We start from the raw sequence: 15,639 nt of genomic DNA on the forward strand, positions 1-15,639 counted from the left end.
ATCCCAGCAATCAGAAGTGCTGCTACCAGGATGCTGCCGCCGCCAGCATCACTCTGATTGCCCCAATGCACCGTTGCTGCATTTAAACCTGGTTGAATTTGTTCATGGTTTCTCACTGCAGTGCACTCTGCTCTCTCAACGGCTATTAGCCACAGTGGTTAAGAAAATAGCATATCCATGCTCATAAATACTGCCGCTATTAGATGGACTCTTCATTGGATATCATCATCCTCATCCTCATCATCAATCAATTGCCTTCCCTACACATCTCAAGTTAATGTACAAAAGTGCAATAAAAACAGCTAAACACAGTTAAAAGCAACACAGAAAATAACAGAAGGTGAATTTAACACAATACCAAGTAAGGACACCAGTGGCAGAGACCTTTTCATCCAGCTAGGAATGATTGCCAATGTAGCAAACAGGGGTGGGGATATCTGCCAATTTTCATTTCTCATTTTACCAATGTTAATTTCTGCTTCTCATGAAAAATTACCAGCATTTTATTGTTCATTTCTTCCAACACATGTTTTTGTATGCAATTTTGTGAAATAAACACTTCCCCCCCATTATGATATATTTTTTTTGCATATTATTTTCATTTGGATATTCATTTTCATACATGCTTTCTCCTAACATATCCATTTTTTGTACGCATTTGTTTTTGTTGTTGTTGAACTGCTTTGCAAAATGCAGAGAACACAAATTTTGAAAGGTGGCTGTGTGCTGGGGTTCACATATTGTTTGGGGAATTGTTAAGTGGGTACGTTTGCAGGAAAATGTGGACCAAGCATAATTTCTCCTGCATCCCTCCTAGCGAGGTACCAAGGGCAAACGTTCTCTTGCCAGAGCTAATATTAGCTGTAGGTAAGGGGGCTGTTACTGAGACCACAGCAGGGGAGGAAAGGGAGAAACGTCTCTTCTCTGTGTGCTGCAGTCCGGCCTGCTGTGATTGTTTTGTATAAAACCCTGATGTGGTTGCAACAGACATGCTTAATATCACATGTAGTTGGCCTTCCCTTTGTGTAGTGAGAAAACACCCAGAACTGATCTGAACGGAGCCTGGTTTACAGTTTCTCACAGCTTTGAGACACAAAATATGATTGGCATATTAAAATTCAACTTGGCTGAGGCTCTGCTGGAAACATTCAGCAGGGGAGGGGCAACCCGACAGGGATTTGTCCCACTTCACCTGCGGTGTTAGTCCAATTTCCTCCTGGCTGCACAATTTGCATGACATATGTATATATCTGCAGACTGAATGCTGGGTCCTGCTGTCAGTCTTCCCCTTTCCTCCCATGCTTCAGTTTATCTGGCTACCCTTTCCTTCTAAAATTGTTATAAGCAGCACATTTGTTTATCCATTTGTCCTCTACTCCGTTTAAAAACAGCACTACAGATGTTTTTAAACCGCCTGAAAAATTGCTTTGGGCATTGGCAGGCAGGGGTGGGTTTCTGATTACACTGGCACTAGCCAGTGCATACTTTCCAAAAGCAGATCTTCTCCATTAATGGTCCACTGTAATTAAAACCAGTTTTTTAAGAGCCCAAATCAGACCTTGTCAACAATGCAGTGAAGTTCCCTTTCCTACCCTTAACACAGTACACATGCACCCCATATTCTCCTGGTGGCATCTCTATTATTTTGCCACCCCCCCAAAAAACCCCCATTTGGAATTAATATTAAGGGTCATCCATCATTTTTCTGAAGATTGCAACTCCCTGTTGATCTTCAGGTGCTTGACAAAGACCACTCTATTCCAGCAGACATTTTAAGGAAATGTTGATTAAGAAGTATCTATCTATCTATCTATCTATCTATCTATCTATCTATATCTATCTATCTATCTATCTATCTATCTATCTATCTATCTATCTATCTATCATCTATCTATCTATCATCTATCTAATAAATGACATTCAGACACTAACATTGTAATTTGATAGTAAACAAAAAAAAGTTGAAACACAAATAAATGACCTTTTAAAACAAAAATAGATAAAATACTAATGATTTGTTGGGTCTCTGGACCTTAAAAAAGGTAGATAGATAGATAGATAGATAGATAGATAGATAGATAGATAGATAGATAGATAAAATACTGAAAGAAACAAGAAACGGGAAGTGCATACCCTTTTGTGTAAAAAGGAAAATGAATTAATCTGAGACATTTGGCTTGGAAGATTGGGAAAATATTGCCTAACAGAAAGCAGATCAATTGGATGTCATTCTAGAATGAATATTTCGAATAAATTCCTTTAGACAGACAGAAAATCGGAAGTCCTTTTTATTTTTCCTCTTTTTTATTTTTCCTGTTCTGTTCTTTTTGGGTTTTCCTTTGGTGTTTTCTCTTTCTCTCCCTGTTTTTGTTTTTATTTAGATTGATTTCTGTCATTCATTGTATTATGAAAAAGCTTTAATAAAATCATTTTTTAAAAAATAAAAGGACGTGTATACCTGGCAGGACAATCGTGGGTGTTGCAGGACTGGTAATTCACAGTCGGCTTCTGACTCTCGTCACACAATGTCAGGTTCACTTCTTGCTCCTTCGCACCCACACACAGCAGCTTTCGGAACTGGGTTCCTGAGTTCCCACAAGTAGCAGAGCAAGTATTCCAGTCGCCAAGCTGCCATCTGTACTCTATTAAAAGCAGGAGAGAAAGCAACAGGTAAACAAGAGTATAAGTTACAGGTTGCACCTCAAATATAATGTCAGCTTTGTTGGGTATGAGCAACCTTGCATGCCTCCAGTCAGCAGAGGACAGGGTTGAATTTAATAGATAGGGGAAATACACTTTGTGGTTTCCTGCCCAACTCTTTCTCCTTGTACCCCCTCTTATGAAATAGCCATGAAATTAGCTTTCACCATGTAGGCTTAGAATGTGAAACCATCCTTGTAGATATGAAGAAACTGTAAGCAAAGGTTACTACTGGAACCTCTGTGTGTTTTATTTACCCTTTTAAGTGATGCTGCTGATGTGAGAACGGGATGGGTGGTGGTGGTGGTGGGACTGGATAGGTTCAGCTTTCAAGCTTTTAACTCTGCTATAAACTATCAATTATTTTTTTTAAAACCTAGAACGCTTTGGGATATGAGGATCTGCCATATCCTGAGTCAGGGTGTTATGTACTGAGCTGAATCCTAGAACAATAGGATCTAGAATGCAGCAGTCTGATTGGTCTGCAGAAGCCACCCAATCCAGCTCCAGGTGGAAGTGGATCAGTGACCTGATTGGCCTGCAGGAACAGCAAATCAGGCGCCTGGATGAAGTGACTCAGCAACCTGATTGGCCTGCAGGAACAGGCAATCAGGATTCTGGAGGAGGTGAATCCGCAACCTAATTGGCCTACAGGCGCAGCCCGGAATTAGCCAACCACGCGGGGCCCATTGTGTAAATAATGTATACACAGCTAAACATTTTGGGGAAAGTTTCATTCATTGCTACTATGAGCTGAATAAAGAACATTAAATTTACACTCGACTCTGGGTATATTTCACAGGACAACCGTCTCCCAAGGCCAGATCCATCTTCTCTATAAACAGCTGTTTTCAGATGCAAGTCCTTCAAGGTCTACTCTTGCCAGATGAGGTCCTCCTTGGTAGACATGCCAAGAACTGAACTCATGATCTTTCCACTCAAAGATGGCATTTAACCTACTACTAAAGCAGTGCCCTTGAAGATACCCTAAAAAGTGGGCAGGAACTTTCACTGAACAGGAAGCTTCAGAGAACATTAGTGTGATCTAATGGCCAAACTAGATCCATAAATAGGACGTCTTGCATTTTGAAAAAGACTGATCTGCAGCCATGCAGAAAGCAGAGAGTGGGATCAGGACTTTGGTTCTAACGCAGGGCAGGTTAGTCCTTCACAACTGCTATTTTTATGGTTAAAATCTCACCCCACTGCCTGAAGTGTTTAGTTATTCTGTAGGGAGAAACACACAGGAACCATAAGAATGTGTATGTGTTTGGCCCTGCCCAGTACCATCCAGTGTGGCAGCCAGTGTCAGAGCTGTCTTCCTGATACTGGAACCACTGCAGTAGACGGAACAGGGATGAGCCAGGGCAACAGCAAAGTCAAGGCAAGAGCAACAGTTTGACTCACTGCTGCCCTGCCTTGCCCAGGAAAGGAGACCATGTTGGATGTGGATCCTGGAAGACCTGCTCCCTGCCCTGCAGGCCTTTCCCCACCTAGCCTGGGAGGTCAGGGCTCTGATTGACTCCAGCTACAAAAGCAGAAGCCAGAGACAATCTTGGCTGTTTCTTAGTGCAGACTCAGGTCACTGAGCCCGATCTTCCACAGCCGCTGCCCGTCATGAGCCACCACTGGCAGGACTGGCAGCAACGGCAGCAGATATGCTCGTAACTTTATTCTCCTGCTAATTATGCTATTTGAAATGTGCATTTTGTATCTGACTTCCTTTGGCAATGCTTTCTTTTGAAACGTTTAAGATAAAAAAAGTATTTTGTTAACTTTGCGGCATGCTAAATGTGCATTCTGTAGCTGACCTCCTTTGTCGTGTTTTATTTTGAAATCTTCAAGATAATATTTTAGTTTCCCGTTAAATATGGTGCTTCGAACGTATTCTCTGTTTACCTGACTTTCTTCAGTAATGTTTTCTTCTGGATTGTTTTATTCAGTGTTTATGGGCCAAATCTAGTCCTCTGAATGGTGCCATGTGTGTTAGTTTCTGTTTGTGCCACTGTGCAGTCCCAAGACTCTGTTTTGCATTCCAGAGATTCCAGGCTATTGGAAGTCTCACGGAAGACAGGGGACAGATGTGATGTTACTCGTTTCCTGTTCCTTTGTTGTTCAGTTGCTCTCTGCTTTCACAGAGAGAGCACGTGTTTCTTTTCTGTCTGCGTAGTTAGAAATAAAACTCTTTAGCAATGTAGCTCATAAACTTCTCGTCCTTCCCTGCGTGCTGGGTACTCTGCGTAATGAGGGGACATGCCTGGAGTCTCATCAAAGGCTCAGGTCGTTAATCACGTCGGAGGACTCGACTGGAAGAATCACTCGGTCGAACGCAAGTCCGACAATGTGGAGCCCCTCAATTGTTCCACACAGCCAAAATGTGGGTCTAGACGAGCAACATTTGTGGCAATGGGACCCTGTAGCATGTTGCGGGGGGGGGGGGGAGATGCATGGAATGTTGCCCTGCCACCATTTTGCTATTCTGGGCAGCTAAGGATGTAAACAGCTATTCTTTTCCATTCTGTATCCGTCGCCTGCTACATTGCCATCTGCCGAAAGCTACGTGATGTGCATTTCTTTTTCTGGGGGTATGCAGGGATACCCCTTAACATTTTGTGAATCTACGTTTGGCCTCATTGAGGGGCAGTATTTCAATATGAGTAGGAAAATGAGAGTACCCCTAAACATTTTTTAAAGAAAAAAAGCACTCGTTATTTGTCTCTCTGTCTGCTGTGGCAAGATTTCTTAAACTTATGCAATTTACATAATTAATTGCCACTGCCATTATGTTATTCTATTTCATTCATTTCAGTGCAAAGGAAACACAAAGCAAATGGAGGGAGCACAATCAATTCTATATCATTTGCAGGCTGGCAGCAATGAAGAAAAGTGATTCCCATTCCAGAAAGGGGGGGGGGCGAAAAAGCAAACATGGGCAATTTCTGTTCCCATTTCTTATTTCGTCGAAATTCTCTGACACCCCTATGTATCACATACATCTCTTCTACTGGAGCACATCATCATATCACCATAACCAGCTAGCATCATTACGTTACTTTTAAAAAAAAGAATCTGGATTAGTTTAATAACTGTCTACTAAAACAAAAACATTGCTCCCCTATTAATTCTCTGCATTAGGGAGTGACAGTCTCCAGCAAAAAGGCCCTTTTAAAAAACTGGGTTACATTTCAAAATGATCCCACCCTGCCCCCTTTCAGACATAATTTAGAAGATGAAGTATGATGCAGTGTTGACAGATTTCTATGCAAGCACAGAAGTCGCAAGGTTGCCTTTTCTTTTCCCTTTTTTGGTGAGGGGGGGTGGGGAGTTGGTCCTATAACATCCAAGAATAATTGATCGCTCCCAGCTGTGTCCACAGTCTCATTCCCGCAGCACATAATGAATTCTTTAACTTATTGGGTTTTCAGTGATTCCTTATTACTTCTGGCTTTCTTAAAATAATACAAAAGAACCCTTTTCAAAGCAGAAATGGTTAAAATTTACTGAGTGCAAGTGTGACTGAAATATTGTATTATATTTATTTTGCCATGAAGATACAGCATAGGGGTTCTCCCCAAACACCCACCGTGCTGCAAAAACCACCCCGTAGCAATATTTCAGACATGTAAGGTGCTCAAATAATGAATCTCCATGACACAATGCATGCTCTCAAGACAGCCAATGCCCAAGATTGGGAAAGAATGGGCTTTTCAGATAGTATCAGCCGCAGTCGCCTCATAAAAGAATTCAAGGGCTGTACTACACATTACTATTGTTTATGCAGACATTTTGGACTACAAATCCCATCAGTCTTAGCCAGAATGGCCACAGGTCAGGCATGATTGGAGTTATAGTCCAGGAACATCTGGAGAGCACAAAGTTGAAGAAGGCTGGTTTGCCTTTATATACAATCCAGTTTAATGACGGGGAAGGAGACATTCCTAGCCTAAGAAGATCATGCCAGAGAGGCTGGTCATAATGAAGCAATTAGGAGAGAATGAGACAGAGCAAAGCCAGTCTCAATATCAGCCCCGTCTTCTGTTTTGCCCTAACCGGGGACAGCCATTGTGGTGCCCTCCAGATGTTGCTGGACCACAGTTCCCATCATTCCTGACCATTGGTCATAGCGGCTGGGGCTAGAGGGATTTGGAGTCCAACATATGGAGTGCATCAAGTTAGCTACCTCTACCCTAAGCTATAAAACATGGGAAGTCTCAAAATGCTTACAGCAGATTCTTATGTTGCCTTATGTTGTACAGTGGTACCTTGGGTTACAGACGCTTCAGGTTACAGATTCCGCTAACCCAGAAATAGGACCTCGAGTTAAGAACTTTGCTTCAGGATGAGAACAGAAATCGTACTCCAGCGGCGCAGCGGGAGGCCCCATTAGCCAAAGTGGTACCTCAGGACAAGACCAGTTTCAGGTTAAGAGCAGACCTCCAGAACGAATTAAGTTCTTAACCCAAGGTACCACTGTAATTTGGTACAAACAATCAACAATGCTTAAAGAAGGAAATATAATGAAACTTAATAATTGGGCCATGGAATATTCAACAAACCTTCCTTCTTGACATTTACCCAGACAGACAATGGCTTGGAACTCGATGACGTCCAACATCTGTATTGTCCACCAAGCTGCTCAGATATAATGTTCACCTCTAGGATACGTCCCCCAACCAGGCTCCTATGATCAAAGCTTTTCATTTCTTCAATTGGTTGATTTTTGAAGAACCAGCGAATTGTGTTCTTTCTACTGGGATGCACAGGACAACCTAGAAAGCAAGGGCATTGTTAGCCTATTTTCCTACAAGATTTGGATTTCTTTAAAAAACAGTCTGTGAAGTTACATTTCCCAGTTATTCTCACGTGCACCATTTTGGGAGGCTAAGTTTCCCACTCAACCAATCCCTTTGTTTTAGACCACATGCTAATATTCTTCCTCGTCATCCAACCCTCTGCTCCAAAGCATCGACTCATGACTAGCTGGCCCTGTTGCCCCAAATTGACACACGGCTTCCAACCCCGACAAATATATTTGGGAGTCATACCTATCCGTAACAGCTCCCCAGGTACCACGCTAATGTTGGTACCAATCCCAGATGCCATGAGGACACGCTTTCTCCTACTGTTGCCGTATAATCCATTGTTAGGCTTCTGAGATCTTCGTTCTGAGAGGAAAGAGGGGTGGGGAGAAAGTATTACTTCCTAGTGCATCTCAGGAATAAGTGTTGCAGATGGTTTGGTAAAGAACACTAAGTGTTTTCTTAGGAATGGTGCAGTGAACTGGATCTGCCTGTTGTGATTTCAGGGTAGAGTGCGTAAGAACATAAGAGGCGCTCCGCTGGATCAGGCCCATAGCTGCCAACTTACAGATTTGAAAATAAGTGATCAGCAGCCAAAATAAGGGATTTTCCGGGCACAGGTATGTTCAACTTCTGAGCCCCTCCGAGCCAAAGGCAGAAAGCCCAGCCAGCAGCCAAACAAAGCCTCAAGCGGTGGTTCCCACAGCGCAGCAACCCGGCAAAAGGGATGCAGCAAGAAAAACCACCGTCACCTCTCCACTGAAAAGCACTGAGCAAAGGCGAGCCCCCAGGCAACGCTGCTTCCTTTGAAACCCAGGAAATTTAAGGGACATCAATAAGGGACAGCAGCGGGACACGGCACTGGGATAAGGGAGTTTCCCGCCAAATAAGGGACGGCTGACAGCTATGATCAGCCCAATGGCTCATCTAGCCTAGCCCAGCCCTGTCTTCTTCATTTTCCTCAGTAAAAGGTAATGCGGATTTCTTTTTCTCTCCGGGTTTCATCTGCATTATTTAAGTGACTTTGCTAACACGGACAGCACAAGCACAGAGGAGAAAGCAGAAGTGTGGTTCAGGCAGAGAGTCACTGGCAGCTGATGGCATTTCTTGGTACCACTGGGCCTGATTTTGTACTTACCAGCCAATCGGAGAACAGTTGTGGCCATGGCTTGTCCAAGAGCATTGGAGGCTGTGCAAGTGTACATTCCAGCATCTTCATGTGAAACATTCCTAAGGATTAAGGACCCATTTGCAACAGAGAACTCTTGAGTTCTTGGGAAGCTTTCGTTCTTAAACCAAGTAACCTCAGGTTGGGGAAGTCCTGGGGGGGGGAATAATAGCATACCAAAACTTATTAACCTTTTATTGCTCTAGTTTTGTTTAAAAGTGCAAAAATACTATGAAATTGGGGAAAACATAGTCAGCCCTTAAAAATTAAAGACTGTGAACCCTGATGAATAATTTTTGATTATTTATTTACTATGCTGTTTCACTAATAATTGCAATTTGACTACTACCAAAGCTTTTCTAAATTTAAGGAATGAAGTGGGACATAGATTATAATTTCAAACACAAGCTGGCACTCACTGGTCCGGTTCACATGTAACAGTAAGCCATACACCATGGCTGTATACACACCACATATTTAAAGCATGTGACTTCGCCCCAAAGAATCCTGGGAGCTCTGGTTTACCCCTCACATGATCTGTTGGGAGGAAATCATGAGCGCTGGTTCTTCCTTAATGTTAAGCTAGCATGCTGGACTCTTGCCCCCCAATATGACACAGGAAGGGGACCAGGTAAGGCCATGGCTTTCCAATACAGTGGTACCTCAGGTTACAAGATGCTTCAGGTTACAGACGCCGCTAACCCAGAAATAGTACCTCGGGTTAAGAACTTGGCTTCAGGATGAGAACAGAAATCACGTGGTGGCAGCGCTCCATTAGCTAAAGTGGTATCTCAGGGTAAGAACAGTTTCAGGTTAAGAACAGACCTCCAGAACGAATTAAGTTCTTAACCTGAGGTACCACTGTACATGTGAAGTTGTCCTGCTGTTATGAGGAAAGAGCATCTTTAAAACACACACACACACACACACACACACACACAATTACCTTTCCATTACAGATCAGAACCAAACCGTTCTAAACAATTCTGTTAAGCGTCTTCCACAAAGAGGCCCAGGGATTCAGATCTGACCCCATGCCCATTTTGCAAGTGGCGTGCAAGGACACTGTATGCAGCATACACACTCACAAATAAATGTTTTACAACTTCCCATGACCCCCAAGAGACAGGAAGCTCGGCACAACTTTTTGCAGCTCAATTTGTTTGTGAGAAAGAACATGTAACATTTTAATATTGATTGTTCTTACATAAACTGCTTGAGCACAGGAGAGCAGGCAAACCCCGCCACAGACAGTACTTTCCCCTTTATAGCGGCACCAGTTTCCCCTCAGCAGCATGTTTGCAGGGCCAGCCATAAAACAGAGAGTTGTGATTTCTTCACTGGTTGTATTCCAGATGTTGGTTTCTTTCCTGCCATTTGGGAGAGTGATGCAGCTGCCTCAGACCTGTGGAGTTTGTAGGGGGCAACAATAGCACATTTCTGGCCATTCTTCCTGAGCCCCTAGGTAGCCCCGACTGTTGGGAGGACAGAGCTATGGGTGCCCTGTCCAGAACCCCCAAAACTGCCCTTGGGTGTGGTGGTGAAGGATGCCTTGACAGCTAGATTCAACCACCAGCCCAGTTGGCTTCCATACATGGAACCAAGAGGTGTCCTCTCCTCCTTTGCCTCGGGCTGCAAAATGTCTTGGACTAGTCCTGATATCCAGTAAGATCAAAGCCTGGTCACCACTAGCAGATTATGCTCCTTCAAGCACCATCTAACCACCTGCGCCTTTAAAGAAACGTCTATTAGTAGACGCCTAGAATTGTTTCATCAGAACTGAGAGAAGATGGCGGCTGCCAGCAGCGAAAAGACTTTTGGATTGATTCGGTAGAAATACCAGCATGTGAGGAGATGCTGCATGGACAGAGGGGTATCATACACATAAAATCCACACAGAAACACATCATTTTACTTCAACTCACTTGTGGAAACAACTCAGAGGCAGTGAAAGAAGGAAAACAACAGGAAGATTTAAAGGAATTATTAGAAATGACCATCAAAAGCAGTAGAGATATGAGATGATCACTAAGAAACCAGAGGCCTTCCTTTTGGGCATTGTTGGCCAGAGGGTGTTAAAGAATGATCGAACATTTTTTATGTATGCAACAACAGCAGCAAGGATACTTGTCGCCAAATATTGGAAAACTCAAGATTTGCCCACGCTGGAAGAATGGCAGATGCAACTGATGGACTACATGGAGCTAGCAGAAATGACTGGCAGAATCCGAGACCTGGGAGAGGAATCAGTGGAAGAGGATTGGAAGAAATTCAAGGACTATCTACAAAAACACTGTAAACTATATGAGTGCTAAGAAGGATGAGAGATTTGAAATTAACAGGGCACCATAAAGTTTGGTGAAAAGACTATGAGAATGAGTGAACTCTATGAGAAAAATAAACTTTGAATAAATATTATGGTAAAATTAGGTATTTAAGACCTAGGTAGAAATATTCAAAGTTAGGGATAAAACATTGGAAATGTGTACAATAAGAATGGAAATAAGGAGATAAATTGCTGAACAAAGTTTTATAAATTTGGAAAGTAGGAGCGAGAGACGTGAGGAAGTCCAAAAATGAAGAAAAGTTGGTTATTATAAGATGCTAAATTTCATGTTTGTTTTTCTTTCTGTTGGTTTTTTTTTTTGCCTCTGCTTATTGTATTAAAAAAACTTCTAATAATTTTTTTTTTTAAAAAAGAGATGATCGGAGCCCCCCCGAACTTGAAGCATGGGAAGTCCCAACAAAAAAATTATAATTCGGCAGAATATTTGGATTATTTGATATGTATATGTATAATTTGGAATATTTAATGTGATTTGATTGGATTGTTAAAATGGAAAACTTAATAAAAATAATTTTAAAAAAGAAAAGAAACGTCTATTAGATAGTTATCTAAACGAAAACCTAGCAACGTCATCATCAGACAACATAGAACAGCAGCATTCTGATTCTATTGTCCAGCATACCATGTATCCAGCGGCAGTTGGAGGGGTTGCATAGGTGGGGAGCCAGTATGGTGTAGTGGTTAAGAGCGGTAGTCTCATAATCTGGGGAACCGGGTTCGCGTCTCTGCTCCTCCACATGCAGCTGCTGGGTGACCTTGGGCCAGTTACACTTCTTTGAAGTCTCTCAGCCTCACCTCACAGAGTGTTTGTTGTGGGGGAGGAAGGGAAAGGAGAATGTGAGCCGCTTTGAGACTCCTGAAGGGGAGTGAAAGGCGGGATATCAAATCCAAACTCTTCTTCTTGCTCTCCTGCTTCTCCAGTGCTGCTTAGCAAGAGGGGAAGACATGTGGCAACTTGGAGAACGGACCAATCTGATGCTCCCGCCGCTGTGTCTGTACTCCCCCTTCCCTTCTTGGTAAGCGACAGTGTCTTGTGGCATTCAGAAGATGGGAGAGCAAAACCAGCCACCCCTGCATATATCCACTGGCTAAGGAACAGGGATATTTTGTAGAGGTACATAGGAAACTGCCTGAGGCTGAGTCAGTAGACTTGTTCATCTAGATCAGATGCTCTGAGCTATAGAAGCTCTTAGGCTAAGGACTTACCTGCTGCCGTGGTCCCTTTTAACTGTGGCTGACCCTGGGACCCCCTAGCTGCAAACATGCGCTCTAGCAACCTTGAGCTCTGTTCCCGCTCCATGAAACCTAATTATTAAGCCAGGCTTGAACACTCTTTTTTTTACAGGTCATTTTGCAAAATTGCTTTTGGGGCAATTTCTCCATGATCCTTGAGAGAGGAAGTTTAGCATCTAAGTCAGAAGCTTAGCACTTTTCTGTCCACACCTCAGGTTTGCTTCTCAGTATAATGTAAACCAGACTTCATCTTCTTTTGGAGCTTGCTATTTTTATGGAAAATAAAAGTGTCTATCAAAAAAAGCCATCAGAGAAGCCATCAACTCTAACAGGGTTGCCAAACAAGTTAACTTAAGCAATTACTGTCTTCAGCTCTAAAATCTGTTTTCTATGTTTCTGTGGTTTTTTTTTCTTTTAAAGAAAAAGTAGTCAAGGAATTATTTAAAAGGACAAGTGATTTAAATGGCAGGTAGTATAAATGTTGCCGAGAAAGAAGCTTAGCCCTATTCGGAGAAGACCTCTTGAAATTAAGAAGAGATTTTGTTTCAGGCCTGAACCCCTTCTGCGGTTGCAGCCCAAATACTTTCGGCCAGTGTTCTGGCACCCTCTCATAACTTTCTCAGTCAAGAGTTAAAATTCCTTATACCTGCTGCATTTTCCAAAGCTGCTCAGGAAGTGCTGCTCACACTACACAAAGGCCGAGGAAGCAACACACATAAAGCCACAGCTAAGTGCCTTAGACAAAAATAAGACAAGAATCAACAGCACATTAAACGCTGCAATCCTGTTACAGATTTTATACCTTTATGTCCAGCGACTTTGGGTACATACACACCACACATTTAAAGCACATGACCTCCCCCAAAGAAACCTGTAGTTTAAGGGTGATGGGAATTGCAGCTCTGTGATGGGTAAACTACAGCTCCCAAGATCTTTTGGGGGGGAGCAGTATGTACTCAGCAGCTGGTCAGCATAACAGTCTTGGACCCCAATCCTGAAAATACATTTACTTGAGCCCTTCCCAGGTGCCCTTCAAAGGACTGGCATTGACCTTTAAGGCTCTTCAACTTTCTCTGTATGAGCCTACTAGTGCCATAAGAACATCTTCAGAGGGCCTCCTCTGGGTTTGGGGTGAGGAGAAGGGATGCTTGAAGGATCTGAAATTTGGGGGTTCTAGCAACAGCTGACCTGCTGTGCACTTCCTGGACTAGAAGGTAGTTATCCACCAGCTTTCACACTTCCCAAATGTTTTGACACAATTCTTAGCTGGCTAGTTCAAGTCCAGTTACTACAAGGAAGACGGAAGCAGCAACAAGAGCCTTGAAGTCACCAGTCCACAAAAGGCATCTAGAAAGCAGAATGGACACAGATTGCCTGCACGCTGCTTTTTGCACTTTGTTGTTGTTGTTGTTTAGTTGTTTAGTCGTGTCCGACTCTTCGTGACCCCATGGACCAGAGCACACCAGGCACTCCTGTCTTCCACTGCCTCCCGCAGTTGGGTCAAACTCATGCTGGTAGCTTCGAGAACACTGTCCAGCCATCTCATCCTCTGTCGTCCCCTTCTCCTTGTGCCCTCCATCTTTCCCAACATCAGGGTCTTCTCTCCTCATGAGATGGCCAAAGTATTGGAGCCTCAGCTTCAGGATCTGTCCTTCCAGTGAGCACTCAAGGCTGATTTCCTTAAGAATGGATAGGTTTGACCTTCTTGCAGTCCATGGGACTCTCAAGAGTCTCCTCCAGCACCACAATTCAAAGCTTTTTGCACTAAGGTGAGATTATTGTATTTCTATTTAAAGTACAGTAATTATTTCTAAATCTGCAGTTATACATATAAATCAACATGCAATTTTAATGCAAATTTGTGTCCTTTTTTTGGTCCTCTTGCCTGGTCCTCCTTTTTGGGGGGGGTGACAAGTTGCTGCTACCCTATTTGTTAACATTATTTGATAATTAGGGTGCACATTTTCAAGCGCGTACAACTCTCAGGGCTGTACCCAATATTCTCTGTGCCATGGAGCAAAGGCCCTTATGCTAGCAGATAGGTGAATTTTACTGCTGTGCAGCAGAGGAATGAAGCAGCTGCACTAGTGTGAAGGTGTTGCACAACAGATTGCACAGGCTATCATGCAACAAAGTTGCCTGCAACCTGCTTATGCATTCTCATGCACAACAACGTTCCACTGGCTCAAAACATTTTGCCAGTGGAAGTGTGCCATTAAGAAGCTTAGCACTACATTGGATAAAACCACCATGGTATATCTGAACAGTCCTGCTTCCTCTCCGATGTCTGTTTCTACCTTGACTCTAGGATTACCCCTGAAAAACTTGAAATTAAATTTCAAATCAAAATTTCCCATTGTAAATGCAGCCAGTATTCAGCCATCTTTTCTTCCATACTGCCCCAGATCAAATTTGCTAGACATGTCTCTACCTTAACCCCTCCACTCTCCCATCTGATGATTTGCTTTTCAGAGTGCCTGTTCCACAGAAGTGCAATTTAGCTTTGAAACCACAAGGCCCGTTTACTGCTAACTATGTGAGATATTGTTTGCATTTACTGCTGCCTACTGAACTAGACCATCAGCCGACTGGGTTTTGTTCATTTCTCCTGTGAGGATTCCTACAGTAATGATGAAAGCAAATGAATCTGCCACACAGCAGAGAGTTGCCAAGTGGGGGAGAAACCAAGAAAGGCTCTTTTTTCCATGAAATAATAACTAGGGTGAGAGCAGACCAGAAGTGTGCAAAATGCTGGAAGTACAAGTAGGAGTGGGAAACCCTGTGAGTTTTGGTTTCTCTTTGATCTTAATCGTTCCAGTCTTATTGTCAGTTCTCTAAATTTTCACACCAGTTTGCAATGACGACGATGACGACGGCGACGATGATAATAGTAATAGCTCATTAAAAATTCACCAGAATTTTAAAAATTAGAAATCACTTGAAAGTACCAAATAGGCCTAGGATTAAATTAGGATTTAATTATATAAATGGGATTTAGAACAGTAAGAAAAGTCAATAAAGTAGATAATAGTTGGAAATATTTTTATTTAAGAATGATATTGGAAAGCTGTTACATGCAGATACAAGGAAATTCAGAAGGGAGGGATTTGAGGAAGTCAATAACAATGTAAATAAAATTTGGTTTTCAAGGGATAAGGGATTAAGATTATGTCTTTTACTGTTGCGGTCTTGGTCTTGTTTTTTTTCTTTTTTAGTACTGTATTGCATTGGTGTGTTTTTTTGTATGCTTTTCTGTTTTTGTTTTCTCTTTTGTTATGTTGTATATTTGTTATAATTGTGAAAATTTAATAAAAAAAAAATTTGGGAAAAAAATTTCACCAGAATTTTAGACCAAATTTCTCCTTACACGTTTGTATACCAATTTGTTTAAT

The 15,639-nt window shown here is 42.5% G+C and overlaps 1 protein-coding gene across 2 annotated transcripts in view; it reads right to left on the reverse strand.

The window, feature by feature from the left end:
- Positions 1-15,639, reverse strand: part of ADAMTSL3 (ADAMTS like 3) — a 280,064-nt gene that overhangs the window by 10,982 nt on the left and 253,443 nt on the right. For both annotated transcript variants that reach the window (XM_081888376.1, XM_081888377.1), the window contains 4 exons: positions 8,638-8,820; positions 7,746-7,865; positions 7,257-7,469; positions 2,459-2,642 (listed from right to left, as the gene is read on the reverse strand). In XM_081888376.1, coding sequence (XP_081744502.1) covers positions 2,459-2,642; positions 7,257-7,469; positions 7,746-7,865; positions 8,638-8,820 — 700 coding nt within the window. The remainder of the gene's footprint in view (positions 1-2,458; positions 2,643-7,256; positions 7,470-7,745; positions 7,866-8,637; positions 8,821-15,639) is intronic.

This window comes from Podarcis melisellensis (genome assembly GCF_964234715.1).
Source record: "Podarcis melisellensis genome assembly, chromosome: 14".
Taxonomy (NCBI): Eukaryota; Metazoa; Chordata; class Lepidosauria; order Squamata; family Lacertidae; genus Podarcis; species Podarcis melisellensis.